The 26,323-nt window shown below is 41.1% G+C and overlaps 1 protein-coding gene across 1 annotated transcript in view; it reads left to right on the top strand.

Moving 5' to 3' along the window:
* The window catches only part of SYN2 (synapsin II), a 171,797-nt gene extending 145,678 nt beyond the window's left edge, over positions 1-26,119 (top strand). Inside the window, exons 10-13 of the mRNA XM_057404209.1 lie at positions 2,366-2,515; positions 18,438-18,498; positions 22,230-22,509; positions 25,073-26,119. Of these exons, the coding sequence (XP_057260192.1) occupies positions 2,366-2,515; positions 18,438-18,498; positions 22,230-22,509; positions 25,073-25,208 (627 nt within the window). The 3' untranslated portion in view covers positions 25,209-26,119. The remainder of the gene's footprint in view (positions 1-2,365; positions 2,516-18,437; positions 18,499-22,229; positions 22,510-25,072) is intronic.
* The last annotated feature ends 204 nt before the right edge of the window (positions 26,120-26,323 follow it).

Raw genomic sequence — 26,323 nt, 5'->3', positions numbered from 1 at the left:
TCAACAACATCAAAACCTGGCCAAGTGACAGAAGGTCATCAAGGGAACATGGCTGTGGTTTTTAATGCCATGAGCATTTGAATCCGCCGCAGGGCGTGAAAAGGGCAGCTATGCTTGAAAATACTGTCTTCAAGAAACAGAGCATCTCCTCTACTGAAGCGGACATGAAGTTCTGAGCTCTCAAAGCTGCTTCTTTTTATCCCTAGCCATAGAACTGTGCTTCCCCCACATGTTCTGCTGAACACAGCAGTGCCTCCTAAAGAAAGTTTATATATAAACTTGGAGTCATAGAAGTATTTAAACCTAGCAATCTGGTCAGAACCCCGTCCTGCAGACCTTAATCCTGTCTAATCCCTTGGCAGGACCTTGCTTGAGGCAATTTGTTTCACAGGCATTCCAAATAATGATTTTAATGTAAGTGGAAGGTGAGCAAAGTGAGGTTTTCTTCACACAATTGTGAAGCACAGAACTGTTGCTTCTGTGGTTGGGTAAGGGGTGGGAAGGTTAATATAGTGAGAGGGGGAAAAACTCCTCTCTGAAAATCATATGTTTTGTACTGGACAACCAAACATCCGGTGCCCGTCACACTGCCATCAACGCATTCTAACAGTCAGTCATTAATAACACCCTGAAATCGGGTCTTGCCACACGATTTCAACATCTTCCCTTCAACTACACAAGCTGGGGAGCTAACACAGATAGCCAAGGCACCAGCCTACAGCAGAATGCCCAACTGAGGAGCTGAGGGTCACCCTCTCTAGCCAAAATATCCCTGCCAGTTCCCAAAGCAGGGCTCTATTTCTGGTCCTTTTGCTAGGGATTGGATGGGAGTGAGAGAAGTTTAAAGTTTTCACTGGCCATTAGTACTTACATGTAAGTAGCTTGAGGCTGCAAGAGTCCTCCAGCACTCTTTTGACTCTGTTGGACCTTTTCAAGTCCCATTTACCTGCAGTAAAGAAGGAACTTCCGAAGCCAAAGAGATAGGGATTGTGCATTTTGCAAGTACCGAAACACCTTCGTAAAACTCACTGGTCCTTGTGCAGTTGGGCAGAAGCCAGGAGGATCCCTTGCTATTGATTCTTGCCTTCTTCACCCACCACCTTCTCTCTTACCAGCACAGCTGATGGGTGTCTGCTGCAGAATTTGCTACACTGGGGAGAAACCTTGGGTGAGGTTTGGCAGGTAGGCAGCTTTCCACAGCCTGAAAGATGGGCACAACCCAGTTCGTACAAAGACTCCTACTGGGTCAGATACAAGCACATCCATGCAGTGTGTTACTGCTAATGTAGTCCAACTGCTGTATGCCTGGCAGCTCCTTCTTAATTATTAATACTATCATTTTTATTGTCACTTGTGATCCATAGCTATGAGAAACACCAGCATGCAGGGCTGCAGGTGCCTTGCCTTAATAGCCTTGACACGTACTGCAGAGGGATTGCGGCTTCGCAAGGTGAATTAACTCCTTTTATTGTTGAAACAAAAATGGCCAGTGCCATTGTGAATAATAGTTGTGGTGGTTATGCTTTTATTTCCCCTGAAACAAACACAGATGCTCCCCAGGCAGGTGCACTGCAGAAGCAACAAGTGTTCTGTAGAAATAACAAATGCTTATAGCCCACTGAAGGGACTGAATTCAGGATGAGTTTTACTTATCTGAACAGCTGAATTAAATACTTGCTGAACACCAGTAACCTGCACATTTAGAATGGAAATTTGCCCGTTTTTCTTTGCCTCTCTGATATCCTGCTTTCTTTGTAGAAATACCTCTTTTTTTGCATCAGCTGCACTGCAGCCACATTGCTTTTCAGGAAGGCATATCAATAATAACAAGGTCTTATGTCAATTTTTATCCTTATCAGTGCGGATCCAGTCTTCCCTAGCAGAAATCCAACACTAGCTGGGAAGATGGAGTTTTAGTTTGCATTTGCACATTCTAATCAGCTGATGAACATGGTATGAGCCACAGAAATACCTAAGACAGAAGATATCCAGAGCTGTCACTTGGAGCACACGCAATTCCTTCAGTTGTTCAGCAGAGCACCGAATAGCCCAAGAAATCTCATGTTCCTTACCTGCTCTGTGCTTCCCACAGAGCGTGTATGCCCACGTGTCATCCTGAACCTGTCTGTTGCCTAGAGATTGGGAAGGGATGACACTGTAATGTTGCTGTTCTCCTGCTCCGCTGACCCACATCCTGCGCTCGGGCTTTTGCTTTTCTGATGTAACATACAGCATTCCTACAGACCTGTTTGACTTGGGTTAAAAACAGCTGTGCAAATAGGTGACCTGACACCTATTGAAGGACACGTGGGATAAGTTTACTGTGGTGCCTTCCCAATAGCTGACGTATGACCTTATTTTGCAGGTCATGGACTGTGCAATGCCTCTGATCGGTGAGCACCAGACTGAAGACCGGCAACATATAACTGAACTAGTCGTAAGCAAAATGAACCAAATGTTGTCCAAAACTCCTATACCATCTCCTCAGAGACCCACTGCCACGCAGCAGCCCCAGGTAGGAAACTTTTGATTGTAAAATAGGGCATCTTATTCCATAATTTTAAGCTCAAAGTTCTCCTCAAAGAATTTGGCTGGAAAACTGTGCAGACATACCTTCAACTACAAGGATTAAAGAACTTCTCGACATGTTTTATAGGTTTGTAGTATTAAATGAGATCATCTCCAGATATAATCAAGAACTGGAAGTGTTGGTGTGTTTTTACCAGTAAAATGATAACTGGATTCAGTGAATTGCCAGGCTTTCTACTGTTTCGTTCCAGTTACATCTGTAATGGAAATAATAAGAAGCACTGTCATAGACAATCTCTGCCCTGACGATGTCAGAAAGAATACTAAGGCAATAGTTACTGTTCTTGTAAGAAATGAATTACATGATAAACTTTTGTGTGCTGCAATTCACAGAAATACCTTACAGACCTAGGAACTTCCTGAAATATGTTTAGCATACTGGAAAACTAGTGTCTAAGGTTGAAAAGAGATGGATTTCACTTGTTTTATCTTACATGGCCTGATAGTTAAAGTGTGGGGATGCAGAATTCTGCCCTAGCCTTACTACCAGCTGGCTTTCAGACTTTGGAAATCATCTTTGTGTTTCCATTTCCATGCTTGGGAAATGTGAAGTTTATTTTATTGGTCCTTTAAATAACTTCTGAGAGTGTGGTGTTTTTGTAAAAGGCTCTAAAAAGTAAAAGTTTTGCCTTGGAATTGGAGAGACAGGATTTGATGGGTGGACTATTAGATGGTTAGGGAACTGGCCGGATGACTTTGTCCAGAGTTAAGAGTCAATGGCTCAGTGTTCAAATGGAAACCAGGAACAAGCGGTGTCCCTCAAGGGTCAGTACTGAGACCAGTCCTGTTTAACATCTTCATTAATGACATACGTAGCGGCATTGAGTGCACCCTCAGCAAGTCTGCAGAGGACACCAAGCTGAGTGATGCTGTTGACATGCTGGAGGAAAGGGCTGCTGTCCATTCTGCCCCTCTGCTGCGCTCTGGGGAGACCCCCCCTGCAGTCCTGGTCCAGCTCTGGGGCAGCAGCACAAGAGGGATGTGGAGCTGCTGGAGCGAGGCCAGAGGAGGCCACGGAGATGCTGCGAGGGCTGGAGCAGCTCTGCTCTGGAGCCAGGCTGAGAGAGCTGGGCTGGGGCAGCCTGGAGAAGAGAAGGGTCCGAGGTCAGACTAGATGATTTAGTCTGTTAGATCTAGTCTAGACTTAAAGTTCTGTTCTAACCAAAGCATTCTGGCATTCTATGATTCTTTGGAAAGTGCTGTATAAATGCTAAGTAGCATCTTTTATATTTTCATAGCTGGCCGCAGGTCTGATCAAAGAGCAGCATTATCAGCTACTTCTTCTAATATACTGAAGGGACAAACCATGACAATGCAGTCTGAGAAGAAACTACTAAGGACTGTATTGCTCCTCTGTACCAGTGCAGCTCCATGGTAATCAGTTAAGGAACAGAAGGAGCCAAACTGTAATACAGGAATTACCAAGCCTAAATCAAGAATCTTTTTTTACTCCCAGTAGGCTCCACAGCAGGTAAACAATTTGAAACCAATTTTGTGGCATACCTCAGACAGACTAGTTCTTGAGGCAGAATGACTAATTTGTTCTTCAAATATATCATCAGGCTTTAAGTTATAAAAATACACCATCCCACATAAAAAAGTGGTGTGGCTTCTATTTATATTACAGCCACTTGAAACTAAGCACAAAATTGTTTCAGCCACTGAACCACATACAATGGAGAAGTTTCCATCCAACATGACTCAAGTCCATTGTAAAGGGCACTGAAAAAGAAAGTCTAGAGGGGAAAAAAATAAATCACCTTATACCAAATTACAGTTTCTTTTGGGGCTAGTAAATGAGCTGTATATTAAAATGAAGCAAAGAGTCAAATTTAGAGTTGCCTAGAGCATACAAGTTAACATAAATCTGAACTTAAAACAGTAATAGACATTATTGTAACATTCGTCGTTTCATTTGGAAGTCATTTGGAGAGCTTTATAGTTCACATTCTGAGGATAAAAATACAATGCCTTGAGGATGTCTGATTCCTGGATTTTAAAGGTGGCAAGGGAGCAGGGATGTTTGTGACTACTGGTGTTATCAAAAGCAGTGTTGTGTGTAAATGAAGGTTTTACTAGTTGCCAAAGAAAAAGCTGCCTATGTAAGTCCAGGATGAAAATAAGACATAAAGACATCTTAAGCAAGTTCTGAATTCCTCAGTCATTGCTGTCACTCATCGTGTCCATGAAAAGGGCTTTTCACTCTTAAAGAAAAAAGTTGGGGATGACCCCAAAGTATTTTCCCCCGGCTTCTGAGTGTCTATTGGATTGCTAGTTTAGGTTTCTGAAGAAATCAGCCCTTGCTAATGGCAAAAGGATGTTATTCAACACTAATCCTCTTTTCCTTATCCTATCCTTAAGTTCTGGATTGCAGTTGATCAAAGATATCCCAAGATATCCCTTTGGAATACATGCAGTATTTAGTAGTTGTCCTCTCAGTTAACCAGACTGTGCTTCCTTAAATTTTTCCCTGTTCTATTATCTACCAGTTTACAACAGACAAAGGGGATCCAAGTTTCTGCAGAAGATAGTTTGCAAATACCCATCAATCTTCCTAGCTTTAAATGACAACTATGAAACAGATCTGTAGTCTTTAAATCAGGTATCTTCTCATGTGCACTTAATTTTCAGATGGGTTGTTTTCCCAAGAACAAGACCAGCCTGTTAAAACAAGCTGTGCTTTTCATCTTTGAACAGCCTTTTCCTTTTCTAATCTGAGAAATCAGTTCTTTTGCTTGGGAAATACAGTCCATTCATCTGTGAGGCAGGGGGATATTGCATATTTCTACAGGTCACATAAAATGCAAAGCCAGTAATTTATCCCAAATCAACTATGCGCATATGTACGTGTGGTCTTAGAAACCGAAGTAATATAAATATCAAAGAGTAATCTGTGTGTTTTGCTACTTCTGCTTTTAAAGGAACAGTTTACAGTCAATAGTACAGCTGTAGGTGTGCCATGGCTTGAATTCCCTTATTATCTGTGTGGAGTTTAAAAATCATTCATCATCTCCGCACTGCTGTGGCACTGGGTGCACCCTGTCTAAGAGAATGCTTCAGTTTATGACTGCCCACAGTGGGCAGCACTATTCCAATTAACTATCCATCAGAAAACAAATCAGTGATTAGGAAAATAAGGCTTTGTTTAGAGCAAGGAAGCCAAATCTTGATGGAAATGATTGGCCTTGCAATGTGTTCTGAAGGCCAGCAAAGTTCTCTCTGTCAGAGTTCCAGAGGGAGCAAATGCCAAAGGCAGGGACCTCGGACAACAGGCTTGCTTATGTTGAAACCTTGGAAGTGCAGATCCTGTGATTCTTAAACCCATTAGATCTATGATCTGTGCTATCAGATACATTGAGGTTATTTAAATAGCTATTTTGAACATGACATTTTTACTGATTTATCTGTAAACGCTCGGACAGGCTCTGCTGGTACCCAGAGAGCCTGTGCAGGAGGGAAGCTGTGCTTTGCAGCTTGGGGTCCTGCACCTCTCACCGCCCGCAGCCAGCAAACTGTGTCTCAGCTTTCCCCCGGTGGTCCCACACTACAGATCACTGTGTGCCTTTGACAGCAGGACTGAACTGTGTTGGGGCAGAAAGGGCTCTTGACAGGATTCAAAGCTTGCCAGTTTTGCTCTCATCAGCTACTTTACAAGTGCTCCCACCACAAAGAAAAGTGAGAGTCCCTGGGCACTTCTGGAGAAGTTCTACCTGATAGAACTACATACGGTCAAAGAAGTTGTTTCTGTTTCATTTGAAACCATGACAACTTGTTTTACTCGCAACCACGATGAAAATATATGGTAGGACTTTATGTGGGAATATGATTCTCATACGAGTTTTCCATGAGACAAGCCTGCTGTGCTTGCAGGCAATAAAATGGGGGAAATCTGAATTTCCATCTTTTGTAACCTCTTTGCATGCTCTGACAGATCTTTTGAGAGGCCTTTTTCAGACTTTCCCCCAAAAAGCCAACCAGTATGTGCAACTACCCAGTGAAGTGTTGTAGCCTGTGGAACCCCTTATCTCTGTCTCCATCTGTTGATAGGAACGATCACTGCCAAAACTTCTGCTGCCCGGATGTGCAAAACCCTGCAGGTGGTTGCTCAGTGCAGGGTGTTTCATGCTTGTATATAAGAAAAGATTAGTAAAGCATCTAAGCAATGATAGTAAAACATCTCTTCAGAGCTGCGTATCAGGTCATGAAGTGAATTGTGTTGAACTAAATTCTCTGTAGAACATTACATTGTGCATTAGAATTACCATAAAATGCAAATGGTTAGGGTCATGTTAGCAATTGAAGCTAAGGAAAATCATATGAGGAAAATGCTATTCCAGTACAGCTCTGTTGAGACCATGTTGCATTATCCACAAAAGGACAAGGAATTTGTTATACTTAAGGGAAGGAGGAAATCTGTGCACACAATATCCCTCATGACTTAAGATCACAAAGAGCACAGCACTCCCAGCTACATCCTGGTTCTGGTTGATTTAAACGAAAGGAGTAGCACCCCAGCACTAAACCAATGCACAAGGCAGAAGCAGAGAGGACAGTACTTTAATTGTTTTGAGCCTAGAAAAGCAGAATATGAAGTGTTTAATTTCCTAACACTCTTGTCTAGAATGTGTTAATACCTTCTCACTCCTCACCCGCAGGGAAGTTCAGTACAATTGCACCACGTTCAGTAGAGACGAGGGTCAAGGAGCCCTTACTCAGCTATCTTCAGCTCTAAAGAGCTGGTTTGATTTAATTCCGTTTTTCCTGTTTTTCTCTTTTCTTACTCATTCTTCATTCCCTGACCCCTTACACGATCTGAGCCACAGTTTTCTCCAGTTTTATTTTTCAATGTTCAGAGAGAAAATTGAACTGAATGTGAGCACTGTGGAGATAACAAAAAGTATTACCTCCAGAGAGAAAAGCAGACCATTGTCAAATTACCTGTTCTTGGGCTTCCATAAGAGTAGTCACAGTTCTGTTACCTTCCACCTCTTGGATTTACTTGTTCTTTAATATATATATATGGAAAGCTACTTACAGTGAGTAGCAATTTGTTTCATAGAATCCCAGCCTGGTTTGTGTTGGAAGGGATCTTAAAGCCCATCCAGTTCCAACCCCTGCCACAGGCAGGGACACCTTCCACTAGAGCAGCTTGCTCCAAGCCCCTGTGTCCAACCTGGCCTTGAACACTGCCAGGGATGGGGCAGCCACAGCTTCTCTGGGCACCCTGTGCCAGCGCCTCAGCACCCTCACAGGGAAGAGCTGGAACCATTAATTAGGGCAAAAGGAACAAGGCCATGACGGGTAGGTTTGCTTTGTGTGATCCTTCTCAGTCTGTGCTCAGTCTACGTGCTTTAACCAGACCGTGTTCATACCACCAGTTAACATCCTCCTCGAGACTTTTCTTTCTGTCATGCTCCCTTGGCACTTACTTGCAGGAACATATTTTTCTTCCTCATGTCTGGAAGGAGAGGCTGCCTAACAAATAAACAGACCACACTAAAGCATTCTGCATGGATGAGGGTAAATACAGAGTTTCAGTATTGGCATCTGAGCATCCTGCTGAACTGGTGCAAAGCAAATCGTTCCCTGGTGTAGTTACATCTATACTAACAGGCAGCAGGAGTAATTTAAGAACAGCTTGCCTTAAGAAGATTGCTAAATGATTTCATGATCCCTAAAATCATATGTGGTATATTTCTTTATTTTAGGATGACATATAAATAGGAGATAAACGGCAGCTATGGCATCACAGAATTATAGAATCATAGAATAGTCTGGGTTGGAAAGGACCTTAAGATCATCCAGTTCCAACCCCCCTGCCATGGGCAGGGACACCTCACACTAAACCATGGCACCCAAGGCTCTGCCCAACCTGGCCTTGAACACTGCCAGGGATGGAGCATTCACAGCCTCCCTGGGCAACCCATTCCAGTGCCTCAGCACCCTCACAGGAAAGAATTTCCTCCTTATATCCAATCTGAACTTCCCCTGTTTAAGTTTTAACCCGTTACCCCTTGTCCTGTCACTACAGTCCCTAATGAAGAGTCCCTCTCCAGCATCCCTATAGGCCCCCTTCAGATACTGTAAAGCTGACATACCCAGGTCTGTGTGGCATAATGCCTGATGGAAGCCGAGATCCTGAATAGAGCCCAGGGATTAACCTGACTTTCTCTGTCCTCTGGGCAGGGGAGCACAAAGACCCTGGAAAAAGTCTGACAGGATTTTACTGTACTGCTATATGCCTCTTTAACTGTTTACCTTTCCAAACACATTGGTTTACCCTATAGAAACAGGGCACTATATCTTGTCAGTATACAAGTAGTAGATCTCTGTAGATATTAACTGAGCATCTTCTGTAGTCTGCATTAGCAATCAATAAGGTTTTTTCTGTTCATTGTTTGCCTCACAATGTCTGTAAGCATTTTGACAGTGACCAGTGCCTCCAAACAAAATGAAAGTCGTTATTGTTTGCCATTTACATGATCCATCAGCCTAAAAGTTCTTTTAGATCACAGTCCCTAGTAGCCAAAGTACTTTCCATATTAAAATGCTCATGGAGTTATTGTTGTGACTTAAAGGAAAATTAGGCAGGCAGCAGCAAGATGAATCGAAAACATCATAATCAAAACTCATGGGGAATAATGAATATTGCTGGGACGTGCACACAGCCCAGAACACAACTGCAATACCTTTCGAAGGTTCTAGAAGCCACCAGCCCTTCTGAAAGCTGTCACCTTGGAGAGGTTTTGGGAATACTGAAGGGATTCTCTTGACCCCTTTTACTGCAGCGAGCGTTGGTTATGTGAAGCCCAGCGACATCTTGTGGCTTCCTCTCTTGCGGGAGTCCTGATTTTGAGAGTTCCGGATTATTTTGCATTGCAACGTATTCCAGCGTATTCCAGAAGGTGCGGCACATTCAACAAGGAATTGGGCATACTGTTAACAAATATTACATGCTCCCTATTTTAAAATCATGTTATGCATTTATTTCAATATGGAATAATTTTAATGTGCTGCCTTAACGTGGACAAATATATCAGTGTATACAGATACACACACAGTGTTCAGCTGTTTCTATTTGGAAGAGGAGATGCTTATTGTAGTCAAAGCGGGCTTTTAACCTTTTAGTTATTTTATATTTGTGAAAATGCAACAGCTCTTATCCTTTTAGATCCTCATATAAATGTATGGAATTAAGGAAAGCAGAAGAAAATAAACACATATGGACCCTGAGCTCACCACATCCCGGCAGCAGGCCACAGTGGAGGCACGCTCCGTTCCAGGAGGACTTACACCAGTCAAGTTTATCACAAGTATATAATGATGGAGGGGTTGGGGTTTTTCTACACCAAGGATGTTTTGTCCACCTTTTGAGTAAGAGACCCCTATTCAGGGCAGATGTTCTTCATGTACGTGACAGAGATCACAACAGAGACTCAGACTTGAACTGCTGGATGAAGGATGGCCGTATATTTAAAACAGTGGCTATTTCATGACACAAAGCTTGATTTATTTGAAGCATTTGAACTTAACATTCAAGTATTATATTAAAACTAGAGTTCATGTAGGGGAATGCATCCTGAGACTTTTAATGCTGACAGTAACTAAAAAACAGTGGGACAAGCACACAGATGTTGAGCAGAGATTTTACTAACAAGTTGATCGTGAAAGTTAAGATAACCTATTCTAAAACACTTACTGGGATCCTGTACCAGTAGATGGAGTCATTACTAAGGGAGGTACATAGGTATTGCTCAATTCTGTTGCTTATTTAGTCTTACAGAAGTAAGCTAAATAGCTTGCTGGATATTTGCTTGTGATAAATGCCTACATAAATGGTTCTGGTTGTTAGCTGTGAATGTATCCACTCACTGAAGATGGTTAAATGTTAAATCAAAACACTAGTAACTGCTTATCTCTCTTAGCTTGTTTTCAGTAATGCGCCAAGATCTAAACAAGTGTGCCTTTACAATGCCCTTTTTGAAGGGGTGTGATGCTATTTAGACTGTAAGAGAGAATAAACTAAGGGGCATTAATAAAGGTTTAGGATTATTAGGCAGAATTTCTCCTGACATCAACAGGAATTTGTCCCTGCGGACAAGCCAAGCAAAACTTGGTAAGAGAAAGAGCTGCTCACAGAAGTGCTCATTAGAAGAGAAGCCCAAAGGAAAAGCTCCACCAGCAACCTGACAGAGTCAAGCTTCAGGACCAGGGTGATTAGGGTGGCTTCGGTCTCCTGTAGCATCCTGCAGTGCTTTAGCCTCAGTGCTAATAATGGTATGATACAGAAGGTAACAAAATGCTAGCTAAAACTGAAGAACAGAACAAGTGTTAGTGGTTAATAGATACTTTTCCCCATTTATTATAAACACAACAACAGCACTTCTTTTCTTGTCTTCATTCACACAATAAATGTTGCTTTTGTTAACTTTTGTATTATCTTCTGTCAGATGATCTTCTCAGCACCTCCCAGTGTACCAGTTGTATTGGCAGAAGCAGACACTATCTTTGGGAAGTCTGGAACTCCATGGTGACTACCCTCAAAGTAGTGCAAAGAACAAAGAGAACATGTAATGTTTAAGTCATCATGAGCCCACCGCTAGCGAGTAGCCTGTATGTTTCTAGTAGACTTGGGTGAGAAATAGCTTTTTGTCCCACAGGCATTTTTTGGAAGACTTCAAAACATGTCCTCATCCCATTGCAGAGCAAACCCAGCTTTCACAAAACCGAAACAAGGGAAAAAAAGTAATCCCATCCTTTCAGAACAGGCAGCGGCTGCCACGTACACAAATAGAAAAGGAAGGGTCTACCTTAGACCTCTCTGCTTTTGTCTTTAAAACCATATAACAGAATTTTGACTTTTTTATTTGATCTTGTTTTCCACCTGTTTATACTCTCTGATACTGTTTATTTCAGCTGAACCCAACAGAAATACCTTTTACTGTTTGGAGGCTTTTTCTTGCCCTCCTTTCCTTTCCCACTGGGCTGGGGTTTCCTCTCTATTTTTTGTTATCATTCTCTGTCCCTACTTGACTCTGAAATTTGATTTCTCTGACCTTAAAATCCTAACCTGTTAAGCAAAGCTGTTAGGCTTTACTCCGTGTTTAACCTGAAAGGCTTCTGTCCTGTTCCCCAGCAGTCGTTGCCACCGTTTATTTTGGGGAAGGGCCATGTGCTAAATATGTGTTAGAATTCCACTGTTCTGCCACAGTGGCGCAGTGCTGTTAAGATAAATCAGGGATTATAAGACTGCGCTTGAGTCAGCTTCTTCCAGCTTTTTTCCAGACTCCCTTGTTTCAAAGCAGGAATTTCCAGATCAGTACTGGATCCTTGTGGCTCAAGGTGAAGTTGTGTGGCTCTTAATCTCTTGGTGTTCATGCAAAGATCACTTGCCATCCATCCCGTATGTGCAAACAAACCCCCCAAAAACCAGACAAGCAAAATCTGTTGCGCTTTGCTTTACGACTGGAGGAGCAGATGCAGCATTAGCATCAGCCAGCCTCAAAGTCCTGGCATTCAAGGATCAAAACATTCCTTACAACTTCAAGCAGCAGGACGGGATTTTGACGCTGTCAAGCCCCAAGGGGTCCCTTATGGTCCAGTTACAGAGAGGTGTCTGTGCACACTGAGAACGGTGTAAGGTAGCTGCACACTTCTAGATCCCTTGTGCCACTTGCATTTGCCTGTCCGTGTGGTGTCCGCTGCTTTAGCACACAGGGGGAGCTCTCTCCTATCACATAGCCCACGCATTCCTTCCTTGCCTGTTGGAAAGAGCTGCTCGAGAGCTGCTGAGCAGCTGCATGCTTTTAATGCTTCCTTTGCAAAAACAGAAGTTGAAATCTGGCTTCTTCAAGCAAGAACTGCAATAAAATACGGCTGCATCCTTGTCCATTAGAATTCCTGACTGGTTGTGAAAGGGACCTAGGTTCAGCAGGAGATGCTACTTAAGAAATTCCTTTTCCCTAAAAGTCGACATCCTGCTTCTCTAGAAGGCTCATCTCTGCGCGGTGGGATTATTGTTATTCAGCAGCATAATAGAAATTAGGGCTGAAATGGACAAAGGGAGGTCGCCTGTGTGGGTATCTCAGGGACAGTACTGGAGCCGTGAGTCCATACCAGGGTGCTCATATTGATACCGTATGTAAGAATATTCAAGAAGGAAGCTGCTTCTAGGAAGTAGTCAGTTATCTGGCAATGGAAAACAGTCTGCAGAATCTAAGTTAAAATACTTTTTGGTGGCCTTTTTCAGTGCATTTTGTAAGTACTATTCCAGGTGAAAATGCCACTGTGTCTGCTCTTTGCAGCCATTTCCCTTCTTACTCAGAGGCAGATCTTGATAGGTTTTGCACAGGTAGTTTGGGAAGTTGCTAGAGCCGTGGTTGAAGCTGCTCTAAATTTGCAGGTTCTTTATCACGACTTCAGCATGAAGAAACCTTAGGCTGGCATCTGTTTTTCTGAGAGTATCTTTTCCATGCAGATTTCCTCAGTGGAGAAGGGCAAAGCTGAACACTGGTACTCCAAAAAAACCCATAAAAAGCAGAAGCCATCTGCTCTCTGGCTGCCCCTTTGCATAAGGTGAAGGTGACTTCTTTGAAGGTGTTCCTTAACACTTCTCTCCACTGTAACTGTAACTGGGTCTGATTCACTGCCTTTCCTAGTCCATAGGGAATATATAATGCAATAAATAGCAAAACCTCTGTAGTCCTGCTCAGCACCACTGCAACACAGCGAAGCAGATACATCACCTATGTGATCACCTATTCACCCGGCTGCTAGGTACGGCTGCTGTACTCACTACACATTAGATGGATAAAGCAGTAAGCAACAAGGTGCCAAGGAGTTTCTTATTTTTGGATATTTCCTATCAGAAAGCCACTTCAACATCTCACTGCTTTGCTAAATTATACAGCATTTGCTCATTTCCAGTTTTGCTCAGTTTCTACCCCTTCCCCCTTGGTTCATGTTGTCCTTTAGTCTAACTTACTTTGTCCAGTTCTTCACCACTACAGTATATTTATAAAAAGGAACTGTTCTGCAGTCAAGCCTTCATTTTGCTAGACTGAGCAAGACATATGTTTCCAAATGCTGTAGGGATAGGCTCTTCCATCTGCCTGGTCAGCTTACCTTCGGCTTTTGAGGAGGGGTGATGTCAGTGACACACAGCATCATGCCTAACATCTACTGGGAATATTTCACTGACTGTGTGATAAAGTGCTGGGGTTTTTCAGTCTTTCCCATTAGCTTTCAGTTGGTGAGCTCTGCATTTCTGACAGATGCATTTTACTGGGCCATAAATAAATTATTTTGGATATAGCATTTAATTTGCTGGTTTCTTCATTTTTAAACTCTGCTGATCAATGATTTCATTGTTTCTTTAGGATATTTTTGTCCTGCAGTCTTCCAACTCTGTATCATCTACAGCTTTTAGTAGCGCACACCTGTTTTTTCTGTGCCAGCTTGAGTTCAGTTATATCCTTCCCATGACTTTTCCTTCAATAACTGTGTATCTCCTCAGTAGTTATTTCCTTACCCACAGTGTAATTCCCTTAGTATTAGTGCTTAAGCTTCTCCAGTGTAACTCGTACATTTCCAGTTGTTACAGATACCTGCTATGGAATCCTGCATGTCATGAGTCAGCTGGTTTTGATTTCTGAGATGAAGAATATCTTGTCGGACCAATATGAGCCCAGGAAGAGCTTTGATTTTTGCCTCCATCTCATTTTTAGCTTTTATCCCACCTGGCACCTTGCCCTTGCTCCTGTATTTATCATAATCTCTGACACTTCAAACATTCATTTACTATTGACACCCCACTTAAATTATCTGAATTACCTCTCTCCTGAGCAATCACGTTTTTTCTTACTTCTCCTGTTACTTAATTGTTTCCCTATTTATTCTGGTTCCTTTATGAGCTGTAACTCAGTTCATCTTTTGGCAATTCTCAGTGAATCCCTCTACTTCTTAACCCGAAAAGCATGACTTTCCCTTCAAATATTGAAATACCTACGAAAAGCTTCTATCGTGGCATTGCAAAGAAAACTAAACAGAACCCCGAACCAATGATACAGGCTCCAACTACAGCCCACAAAATCTTCACATTCAGCCAAATCAAAATCCATTTTTGCGGGACTCAGTTTAGCATCTCTTTTGCCCAGGGGCTGTTTTTCTGCCAAGTTGCTGCTTTTGCTCCCACCCATTTCCACATTCTTCAGACTATTCAAAACTCAAGTATATATGAATGCAGTCTGCATTTATATAAATGTACAAGGTAGAAAAAGAAGTAATGCCACTGATGAGATTCTAATACAACACGCTTTGAAGAACAAACAGTTCTTTCCTCCAGCTCTACCCCTAAAATTTAAAGGAGACTGAGGTAAGTGTGGAAAGGAAGGAAGTGCCACGGAGACATCTGGAGACATCTATCTTCTAGATAAGTAGTGGGGTTTCTGCTTTGGCTATAATTAACTTGGCTGATATTCTCAAAGACCATTATGCAACCAAAGCATCAATTGTTATACCCAGAGCTGAGAAATCACTATGGTATACTTGCAGCAGTGGCTTAGAGGTTTCCATAAGTAAGGTTGTATTTCTCTTTTAGAACAGCTGTATAAACAGTAAATCCCCTTGGTAAAGGAGGGCTTCCATGATCAGTTCTATATAGTGTTACTATCAACATCAGCAATCCCTTCTCGTTGGGGAATTTGGATGTGATATGAAAGTTGTGTTGCATAAAATGAAAACCAAAAGGACTCCTTACAACAGCAGTTACCACACCTCACTTAGGTAATCCTAAACATACTAAACACTGTCATTTCTGTCTCCTGTATTACTAATTCTGTTCTTCAGCATCCGAATAAGAATCTGTTCAGGGTCATTTCCCATGATAGATGCTGCATTCTAATCCTTAATTCCTGCAGTGTTTGAACTAAGCAATAGGCAAGTTCGTAGATCAGAACTGCACTACAGGAAAACATGTTTGTGCTAAAAGAAAGAGGGAGGAGGGTGAGCTTCTAGGCTGGGCAACAAAGGGAAAAAAGGAAAGAAAAAAAACCCACGAGGGGTGAATACATCTGCAGGACAGGTCTAGTCCAGCATCTCTGTTCAGATTGTGTTGCCTATAAGGAGTTAGCAGCTCTTACAATTACATTGGCACACCATCTTGGAGAGGTGAGAAGTAACAGTCTGTAGTTAATTTGCCAACAGCTGGTGTTTTAGAAGAAGCCTGGATTTTATTAAAGGCCTTGGCTCAGGGCAGCAAACAAGACTGGTTCAAAGCCTGTCTTTAATATCAAGTATCAAGGTTTCTGACTGTCTGAAAGAGGGACTCTTGAAAAGGCCTGGATTACTCCAGACCACTGAGCAACCATGAGTAAGAGTTCTCAATTAGGAATGTAATGCTAATGAGTCTTTTTGGGTCAGCCTGGGTGGGTTGGCTAATTAGCCAAAGCAATATACCCATGTGATTGGCCTGGAGTGTGGGTGAGGTTCCTGGAAGCACCAGGTGATAGATGGTGAAAAAAAGGGATGTGTGGGTGGTAAATCAGGACAGCTGCAGTGAGTGGCTGGTGAGGGGAAGCACATCTTCAGCAGCGCCTTCCGAGTGGGGAGGTAAGGAGTGGCTCTGTGAGGGTTATCGAAGGCTTCATTTAGAAGATGATTTCTGTGTAAGATGGAGAGATATGCAGGTTGCATGATGTTGCCGTGTCAAGTCAGCGACGTGGTGTGTGCGATAAACCCCAAGACCAGTGCGAGAGCAAATGGCAGGTTTGCTTCAGCCTCAAGGCATGGAGGAGATGGAGGCCCTGCAGATGTTGTTTTACTGTTAAAGGAGATGTGAATTTAAACTGCTTCCCTCTGGTTTCAGTGTCTGAATAAATAATGAGTTTTACCTACAGAATCCTTTAGTTTTGTTTTAGTAGAAGAATAGCAACACTCAGATTCGCCCTAGTCACCCTGTGGCAGCACAGAGAGCCCTGCAAAGGGTTTACAGCCTTTTGCAAGGGTAGGAAGTCTGTCACATGGGGATCAGGGTAGTGCTCCATATGAAATTAGGCATGCTTTCTAACAGAAGTTACATGATCTGTTTGGTCCTCCAGAAAGAAACCCTCGGATGTCCTTAGGCCGAGGTCTTAACGCTTTCCCTTTAAGGGCAGGCTCCATGTGTCACACTCCACCACCAGAGATGAGCACTCAGATGCCCTGAAGGCTGTGTGGAGGCTGCCAGGTGCCTCAGAACAATGGTACTAGAATATGAAAGGAGTTATCTCCTCCAGGGCAACTTTTCAAGGTTTGGAAGAATCTGGGTTAATTCCCCCAGTATCCAAGGAGTTACTGATGTAAATGCGTATTGTTTCAGCGTGCCACAACTGCATTATACAGAACAGATACCACAAACACTCAGCCTGAAACATGCATAGGATAGAATGGCACCTTTACATGTGGCTCAGAAAATTAGAGGAAGGAGAGAAACAAAACAGAGCAGACTTTGACCCACGCTAAAGCACTTTGAAATTTTCTAATGGCTGTGTCTTTTCCTTATGAAATTTTCTTCTACATATCTTCATCCTTACAGTGATGCTTATCAAGGCCAGTTAATGTAAGGATCAGATTTCGCCTCATTCATTTTATAGTTGTCACTTCTACTCCTCATTTAGTCTTAAGAAGGTTGGTAACTGAATAATACGAGTTTTGGACCTACCCTATGTCCTTTTATTTGTGTAGTTAAAGCAAAGCGCTTTGGGACAGCTGCATAGGATAGTGGTGTTGTCTTGTGGCATTTATAATGTGCAACTTCTAGGAGCTGTGCAGGAGTTCACATCGCTGTAAGTTTCATTTCTATAGTTCTAAGATCAAATACAAATACACCAGGAAAAAAAGCCCAGTGAGCTTTGCAAGAAACACGCTTAATTAATTTTACATTTACTGTTTAATACATTCTGGGATTTTTTCCCTCTTGACAGATGGCAATTTAATTTCTGGATCCTTAAAAATACCCCAAGCTCTCCAATGAGTTAACATATTTCACTTTTCAAACTATTAGAGATGGGCTTAAGACAAAGTTTGGATTCAAATAGTGATGTTCCCAGAGGGTGTTCTGCTCCAAGGTTTTGGTTCAGGCCCATCTTTTCCTCTCGACAAGTATACATTTGAAAAGGATACTGCCAAATAAATCTCCTGGTTTGAAAAGTTAAGTATTCCATGTGTTTCTAATAGCGTGTTAGATGGAGTAGCATGAAGTAACTTCAATTATTTTTGTTATTTGTCCATGGGTTTTGCTTCCTTCTTTCATTTTGCTTAGCAAAACAGCCAACCTACAGTAGTCCATCTCCCTGCCCATTTACAGTCAGTGAATCAAAGCGAAACTAGCACTAACAAACAAATCTGTGCTAGTGCTTCCAGATGAGAGTGAATGCAATTAAAAAGAAATTATTCCTTAAATTACACAAAAGCGTTTGTCGAAGTCCGTTTTCTCTTCAGTCTATCCAAAGAAAGCAAGCAGAAGCAGTAAGAGACAGGAAAGTTGTTCAAGGTGCTAGGAACTGAAGAAAGACTGTACACAAATGAGGTAAGATTTGAGAAGGCACTCCTTAGATCATGATCATATGCTGCAAAGGGAAGAACAAGGGGGTTTGAAGAACTTGGCTTTGGATTAGTCCAGGATTCATATATCATGTCAGACAGCAACTAAATTAGAAAATGTTATCTGGAATAAATTAAAAGTATATGTTGAGCCCCAACCAATAAAGAGATTTCTAATGGAAATAAAGACAAATTAGCAGGGAATTGGAACTAAGCTACTCTAATTTTTTTTGTTTTTCTTCTCTTCTGTTTTCCAATGTGTTTTCCAGAGTGGATCACTGAAGGAGCCAGAGCCAAACAAAATCCCACCTCAGCGACCACCACCTCAAGGTTGTTTACAGTACATTCTCGACTGTAATGGCGTTGCAGTAGGACCAAAACAAGTCCAGGCTACTTAAATAATTGAGACTAAAAGCAAGGGTTAAAGCAAAAAAAAGCAGAATGAAAAAAGAATCAAACACCCAATCTTAAAAGCAAACGTACCAGTTTTGTTCGATTTTCGCATTGTTTCAGTGCTGACCTGGACTGTGTTTTTTCTATGCAGTGTCAACTATACCGTCTGGTTGTTTACTTGTTCATGTCTGTGCGTGTAATGCTTACCTACCTTTCTCTGTAAAATCTGTGATTTCAGGGCTGTTGTCAACAGTGTACAAAGAATGTGCCTCTTTAGAGCCCAGTGCAACTGACGTTATGGATGGTTAGACAGTATTTTTGAGTATTCTATATCGTTAAGTAAAATGCCACCAGGTTCAAATCGAAATACTTTTGCTTACTCTGTGAGTGTGTGCACACTGTACTCATAGCCTTTATTTTTTTGTGCGTGTGCATGACCTAATAGATAGGTGATCCAGAGATATTTTTAAAAGTCTAGAGTCGAATTTGCTGGTGAGGCTTTTTATTTATAATTTTATAAAGTTTATTAACATTTGAGTTAGGCGCAACTGGAAGTCTAATATTTTAGTGACTCCGTAAGATACAGTTCTTCCCAAGGAATATTTAAAATAGCTTCTATTTTACATACTGGTATTCATATTTTTAGTATTCTACATTAAATTATTAGCTGCAAAGCTATGTAAATGGGCCACCTATGTGCAATATCTCAGTGAAAGTGTGAGTATTTTATGTATCCTATTTTGATTAAGTAGTACCTTTTGTTGTTATTCTGAATTAGTAATCAATGGAGATTTTTAATGAAAACTAATGCAAAGACTTTCAAAAATCTGATGCTTACCTAAGTGTTAAATCCCAGATTATTTGGTGGGAAGTACCTCAAGGACTGTTAAACTTCCTGTAAGAGCTCTTTTTGTTTCAAGCACTGAGATGTTAGGCGATGGCAGACCAACCAAGGTTCCTTTAACCAGCTGGGGATCTTGCCCTTTGGTTGGAATGCAAGACAAAAACGTCAGTGGTTTTCTTTATAAACTCAGGTCTCTTACTTTAAACCTAGAAATATCCAGATAGCAAGAAAGAAAATTCAGTCCCAATGTTATCCACATAAACAGGGTTTATAGTCATTGCTTGACAAGAAACATGGCAAAAGACTCGAGATGCCTGACGACTGCTGGATTTTCTGTAGGTAAATGATTTCTGCTTTTTGCATAACAGATTTGAACTGTAGCATTATGAAAAATGCACAGGCAGGCAGTTGATCTGCTGTGAGAAGTCTGGCCTAGACTCACAAGCTGCACACTGCTAGCATACCAGAAAGCTTAGTTGCAAGTGAGCCACAGAACTATAATTTGAATCTTGAATATGTACAAAGATGAGTAGTGGCCATGAGTTTAGTGCAAACAATTTTGTTTAAAGGGAAAACAGCCTTATGTTGGACTTCTGTTTTCCCTACAAACACTGGAAAAAATTATCAGTGAGACTCATCATTCGTAGTGTTTCTTTCATTTGTACAAGCTGGCTGGTAAGATGAGAATTAATTATTAGCTATTTAAATGTTTGTGGTGAGTGCTACTGTTTACTACCTATCAGTAAATTACATGAATATTTTGCTTTAGTGATCAGCATTTGTCTGGGTCAGTGATCATTCCAATGATGGCATTGGCTATTTTGGTCTATATTAAGAAAAATCCACTTAGAATCAGGTTCACAAATCCTTACCTCCAGACACCGTAAGAAGGAATAAACCATACTGCCCTGGGGTGGAGAAATGAATCTGATGATTGATTTTCATTTAAAGCAGTTGGTATTTTTTGCATGTAGTAGTACAAGTATTCACAAGTGCTTTTCACACGACACTGGTGAGTTGTGTGTGCAAAGAAGAGATGTGTGTTTCAGATAGGATTTCAGCTTGTTGACTGTAAAGGATTTACAAGGGCACACACGATTACTACATACCACAGACGAGAAGCAAGCCAAAATGTCTCTCTGCATGTAAGCATGCTTAGGTGCAATATTGTGGGTAACAGGGAACAGATGTTTTACAGTGTAGGCTTAATGTTCAGTTTTGTTGAGTTATTTTTGGTAAAAGTTTCTTTCATGATTGTTGCCTTTTGTACAACCCAGCTGCAAGAAAGTGAGCAAATGCTGGAAATGTGACAGCAGTATATCTTTTATGTGAAATATCTTGTACAGCTTAATGTGCAATAAAAGAAAGTTATATCTGTCTTCAGTGTAAAGTTTCTGGCATTCAAGCCTGTATGTACAAGTGGGGGAAAGAAACCTTTCTGGGTTTCAATGCTGAGTGAAAGGAGACTAATAAGAAAGTGATCTTTATTAAGATGTTGCAAGACCATGTTATCACCTTCAAATATTTCCTACAAAAGCGGTTCAAATTAATAAACAATGAAGGCACATTCCTTAACATACAGTACGTGCTATTTATCTTTCTACACCACAACACGCTGCTACAACTGTATTAAAACTGATTGAAGCATTAGTACGTGCTGTTCCCAGACATACACACTGGAATCTCCTCTAGCAAGTGGAGAGCAAACTATAATAGCAATTTCCAAAACCCAAACCCTAATAATGATCACGTATTGCAGCAGGACTTTCAGCGATGAAGGGTTTCTTTTAGAGATGTCTTTTACTTGCACTAAATATCTGCGTAAGACTAAATATTCCCCACTGTTCAGAACATCTAGATCAGTTGTCCTCTAATATTTACTGTTCAGCAAAGCTCTTGCCCCGACTGAAAACTGTGATTCTGTGAAAAGTTATCCAAACAAACTGCTCAGGATTTCACCTTGTCCTTTTTTCCCCTTGACTCAGATGTCCTGTGTGCTTTGTCACACGCGAGAATATTCAGTTAGAACAGCTGTCAGCCCCCAAAACCACATGCAGACATCTGATCTAAGAGCAGCATGCCCGCTGATATCTGACACAGCACTATCTCAGTCAGAGAGCAGCAAAAACCACCCTGTATGATGATTTAGCATCTTTCAGCTGTGGGTTTCACAACCTAAATCTCTACTACATGCTGTAGTTTCTCACTTAATACAGTATTTTGCCAATATATGTCCTTCTCAGGGGCAAGATCTCCTTGGTAAAGAATTAGTAATGACTTTCTTGTAATGCTCTTAACGTATTTCACTAAGGGGTTAAATAAGTTTAAGTTAGCAGGAAAATATCAGTATAAAGTTCTTTTACTGCTATAAGAGGGAACCTAAGGGGAGCAAAACAAATGATTTTGAATCTTTGGAGGAACAAAACTGCAATAACTACACAGAAAATAGGAGCTGTATTGCTGAAATAGGTATTACCTTGTATATTCGATTATCTCATGGCTTCTCCTTGTACTGAGACAAAGTTATACGGGGTGTAACTCCATTGATTTTAAGTCAGTACCACCACTGCTGGGATAATTTGGTGCTTCTTAGTGATGTTAAGAGTGAATCATAGGGGCTCCAAACAAGTTACTAATGTACCGACTGTGATTAGTTGTATTGCCTACATGAAACTGCAGTCCATGTTAATAGAATTTAGAATAGAATCGAACTCAAAAGTAGAGTTAATCACATTGGAGGATTATTTTAAAGTGTTGGATATGAGATCTAATAAGGACTCTTTGATACTATAACATTATGAAGTTTTTCTTGTACTGAACCTAGGGGGCCCAGTGCAACCCCAAGGAATGCAATCACAAAGCCAGGAGCCATTGCAGCCCCAGCGCATGTACCCCCCTGGGCAGGCAGCAAAACCCTCGGCTTCCCAGCCCCAGCGTCCGCCCGGACCTACAACTCAGCAGCCACGTCCCCAGGCTCAAGGTCCTGCCAGCACCCGGTTATCAAAGGAAGCAGAGCCACAGCCACAGCCAGCTCCACCTCCTGCTCCACAGCCTGCTCCACAGCCTGCTCCACAACAGAAGCCTCAGTCTCATCCCCAGCTGAAGTAAGATTCACTTTATCCATTTTCTTTTCTTTTCTAATAACACAGATTCTGTTGCCGTAACTGTAATTTGGGAGTTGGTCTTGTATTCAGGATAAAATGTACAGGTGTTCCCAAGTCAAAAATGAGGTTAAAACATTCCAGAAAGCTTATTCTCTGCGTGTGATTAGTGAGACAGCATCGTTAGTTATATCCTAAGCACCATACAAGAGTTCATTTATTAGTAGCGCAGTTTCTGCCCCAACTGGGTCTCAAAACTCATCATCTTTCTCATATTTGTTGTCCTCTTTTCATGTCACTGACTCACAATCTGGGTGTGCTGTAAGCCTGCACAGAAAAAAAGGAAGTCTTATCTATGTAAACTTTTAACCCTGCAGTCGCTGAGACAACAGCTTCCAGTTCCAAAGGCCTGTCTCAGAAACAATCCAAGTGCACACGCTGGACCCTGGCTGCCGAACTGTGCTTGCTCATGGCCACACGTTGCTTGTGGCTGTACGCTGCCACTGAGTGCCCGGCACAAGCAGTTCACACCCGCCCTTTTCAGCCCTTCCACAGGAAGCTGCCTGTAGTTCTCTCACTTACTGGAAGAATCCTTAAAGCACAGCATCCTGTTGTTGCTGTATCTCACCAGTCGCATACTGCAGTAAAGAATATGGGAAGGATCTGGAGCTGTATCTCCTCTAACAGCCTAAACCCAGCCAACAGAAAACATGGGGAGGTGTTAGCAGTGATTTGTTGTCTTTCAACATAGCAATCCTGACACATGCTATTGCTGGTAGAGTCACAGACACATTCTACCTCCTATGGTAAGTACAAAGGCTGGTGTGCAGTCTTTGTTTTAGCCAGGTAACACAGATCCCCTTTTTCCACCCACTCACATGCTTATACCTGTGTGAACCACTTCTGAGTCCTCACCTGAGCATAATTCAGTGGAAAAGATGTATTAGGGATCAGTATGCAAAGATGATTCCGTTTTCCTTGCCTTCCCAGGACAGTGTACTTCTTTATTCTGTTTTATGATCCTAAAACTCAATTCATCCATTATTTAAGTATAGGTAGAAAACAGGAAGGTCGGTTTCCTTAAGCAAGATGGAGACTACATTATAGTTTGAAATTTAACTTGTGAACTTTTGGCATTTAAGAAAACCAGTTAAGAATGAATTGTAGCACAAACTGCTTCTCAGCTTTGTCCCTTTCCTTTAATTCCTAGTTCAAATCTGGATTCCTTTTTCTCTTCTTCAAACAGGAGAGAATACTCTCTATTTAAAATGAAATAAAAAAGGAGAAATGAAAGTTTTTAAGATGCAAGCCATAATAGGAGTAGTTTTCCTAACTTTCAAGACTCAGATCTCCTGCCTGTAGGATTAACTCTATCTATTTGCATGTGTATGCTTTGTATTCACCCACATGCTGTTGCCTAACCTGTATGTACATGTTATTAATCTGTGAATAAATATTTAATTAGGCTACTTATTGTGTTACTAATCAAGTCAAGTGCTGCTTCCCACCCTCCCTCTTTCAGGGAGCACAAACAAACATTTATCAGTCTATTCTCATTAGCACAACTATAATTTATGAAAAACCTAAACCGCCTGCAGCACTGTTTGCTGTACATTATTAGTTTAGAGGGAGAGAAGCTGCAAACCATGAAGAGTGTAAGAATCTGAATAAATGTGTCGGTTTTACTATAGCCAAAACTCAAATCCTATTATAGAACTGAGATAAAACCAAAATCACATTAGTTTTACTAATGCATGGGTGTCTTGGTAAAAAGATTATAACTCATTAATGTTTTCTATTTAAATTCAAGCCTACTTTTTAAATATTGTTTTATCTGACAAGTCAGGAGTTAAGGTTTTAAGCTTCAGATACTTTCTTTCTTGTTTCTCGTTTGGTTCATGCTTACAGAAACTTAGACCATAGTTACATGCTAGCACTAAAACCGGAATAGCATTGCTAGACTAGCTGCTCATAGACAAGCAAAACTGTATCTGATTTGGGGTGTTTTCTTAAAGGCATAAAGTGTCATTAAGTCTCCATGAAGGTTCAGCTATCAAACACATATACAGACAGAGCACATGACAACTTCAGGATTCATTTTTCAAACTCTTGCCAATACATATATAATTTTTCTGTGGCTATAACTGTTTGCAGCCTCAATGAACACAGTTGTTAATCATCCCGTGTTGGGTGGTGATTTGGATTTAGCAGGCAGGCCCACGTTTTCCTCAAGTACTAATCCACGTCATCCAATTTACTGGCATACAGTGTTTCAGGTGTGTAAGAAAAGCAGCGTGTTACCTAAAGAAAAGGTTATCCTCAGATCAAATGTGGAGGGAAGGTGCTGTGTGGCAGCAGCTCTGTGTGCTATACTGCTAGTATACTGCTCACTATACTGCTAGTATACTGCTCACTATACTGCTTGTGCTGGACATGCACTTTGTTCATATGCACACTGTCTACATCTTACGGGCATTGCTCCTTTTCTCATCGCTTATACGAGTTAACATGTGGGTGGACGTAGACAATATGACCATGCAAAACTTGTTGCGTTTTTGTCTTGCAGCAAGTCGCAGTCTTTGACAAATGCCTTCAGTTTCACAGAATCATCCTTCTTCCGGTCGTCTGTGAATGAAGATGAAGCAAAAGCTGAAACTATTCGAAACTTGAGGAAATCCTTTGCTAGCCTTTTTTCTGATTAGCCAGCTCCACCAGAACGCAGCCAGCATATAGTCTCAAAACTCTGTGGATGTTGCCTAGGTTTTGTTTTCCCTGTGGCAGTACTTTCTCTACTGTGCTAACTGTTGTATTAAGCAATATGTTAAACTTACAGGAAAAAACAAGTTAAAAAAATAGAAGAAGGACTGATGAGATACCATTCAGGAACATGTAGAAAGGTATAGAAAGAAGGAAGGGTTCTATTGCTAACACAGAATGCTGAATTCTAAGGTCCTTATCCATTGTAATATTGTGGCCTTACTGTGACTATATAATCCTATTTGAGACTCCTTTGTAGAACTGTGTTAATAAAGCACTGAGTGATGGGGTTCTCCTTGCTTTAACCATTCCCAATGCATTGCAATGCATGTGTATTTTGTGTGTAAATGTTTTGTACTGCTAAAGGATAGTCTTGACTTGTTCTTGCCTCCCAAATTTAGGAGGCAATTCACACTGACATTCTTGTCAAGCCACAGAAATAATGTGAGAAATTGAAGCAGTTTCTTCCTCCTTATACAATCTTTCCATCAGCTGGTTGTAGACTTCTGATGTATTGCTGAGAGTTACCAGTACACTAACTTAATGTCTTAAATAGAGTGTATATGTACTACTGTATCGCCATATGTCTATTTAAATTTATTTCCAAATTGTAACCATAACTGGGTTTAGTTGCAAAGAATATGCATGATGTTACCCTTATTTTTGTGAACACCTTCTAATAAATGTAAAGTCCCATGCCTGATTTAAAAATATGTCTTCTACAAAGCTTGTTTCAACACCACTATATATTGTCTATTTTGACTGGTGCCAAAGGGTAGCTTTATGATTATAAAACATTTGGACACAAACCACAACTATAAGAAAATAAACTATCACAAATAATTCCCTTTTTGAATCAGCACAAAATATATATATATATATATATATATATAAAAAAATTCCAGGAGTCACATTTACATTTTCTAATAAGTTACGTATTTTAAAAATGCTTCCCTCACTTGTTGAAACAGAATTGATCCCAGACTTGAAGGTAATACCAGCAAATCTTTTAAACTCATCTAAATCAAAGTGAAATTCATTACTAATCTCTAGATTATCA

This window comes from Pezoporus wallicus, unplaced genomic scaffold (genome assembly GCF_028554395.1).
Source record: "Pezoporus wallicus isolate ANWC-B61680 ecotype Strahan unplaced genomic scaffold, APGP_CSIRO_Pwel_v1 contig_5935, whole genome shotgun sequence".
Classification (NCBI taxonomy): domain Eukaryota; kingdom Metazoa; phylum Chordata; class Aves; order Psittaciformes; family Psittacidae; genus Pezoporus; species Pezoporus wallicus.
The sequence above is the reverse complement of the archived record's forward strand: the minus strand, read 5'-3'. Positions and strand labels throughout refer to the sequence as shown.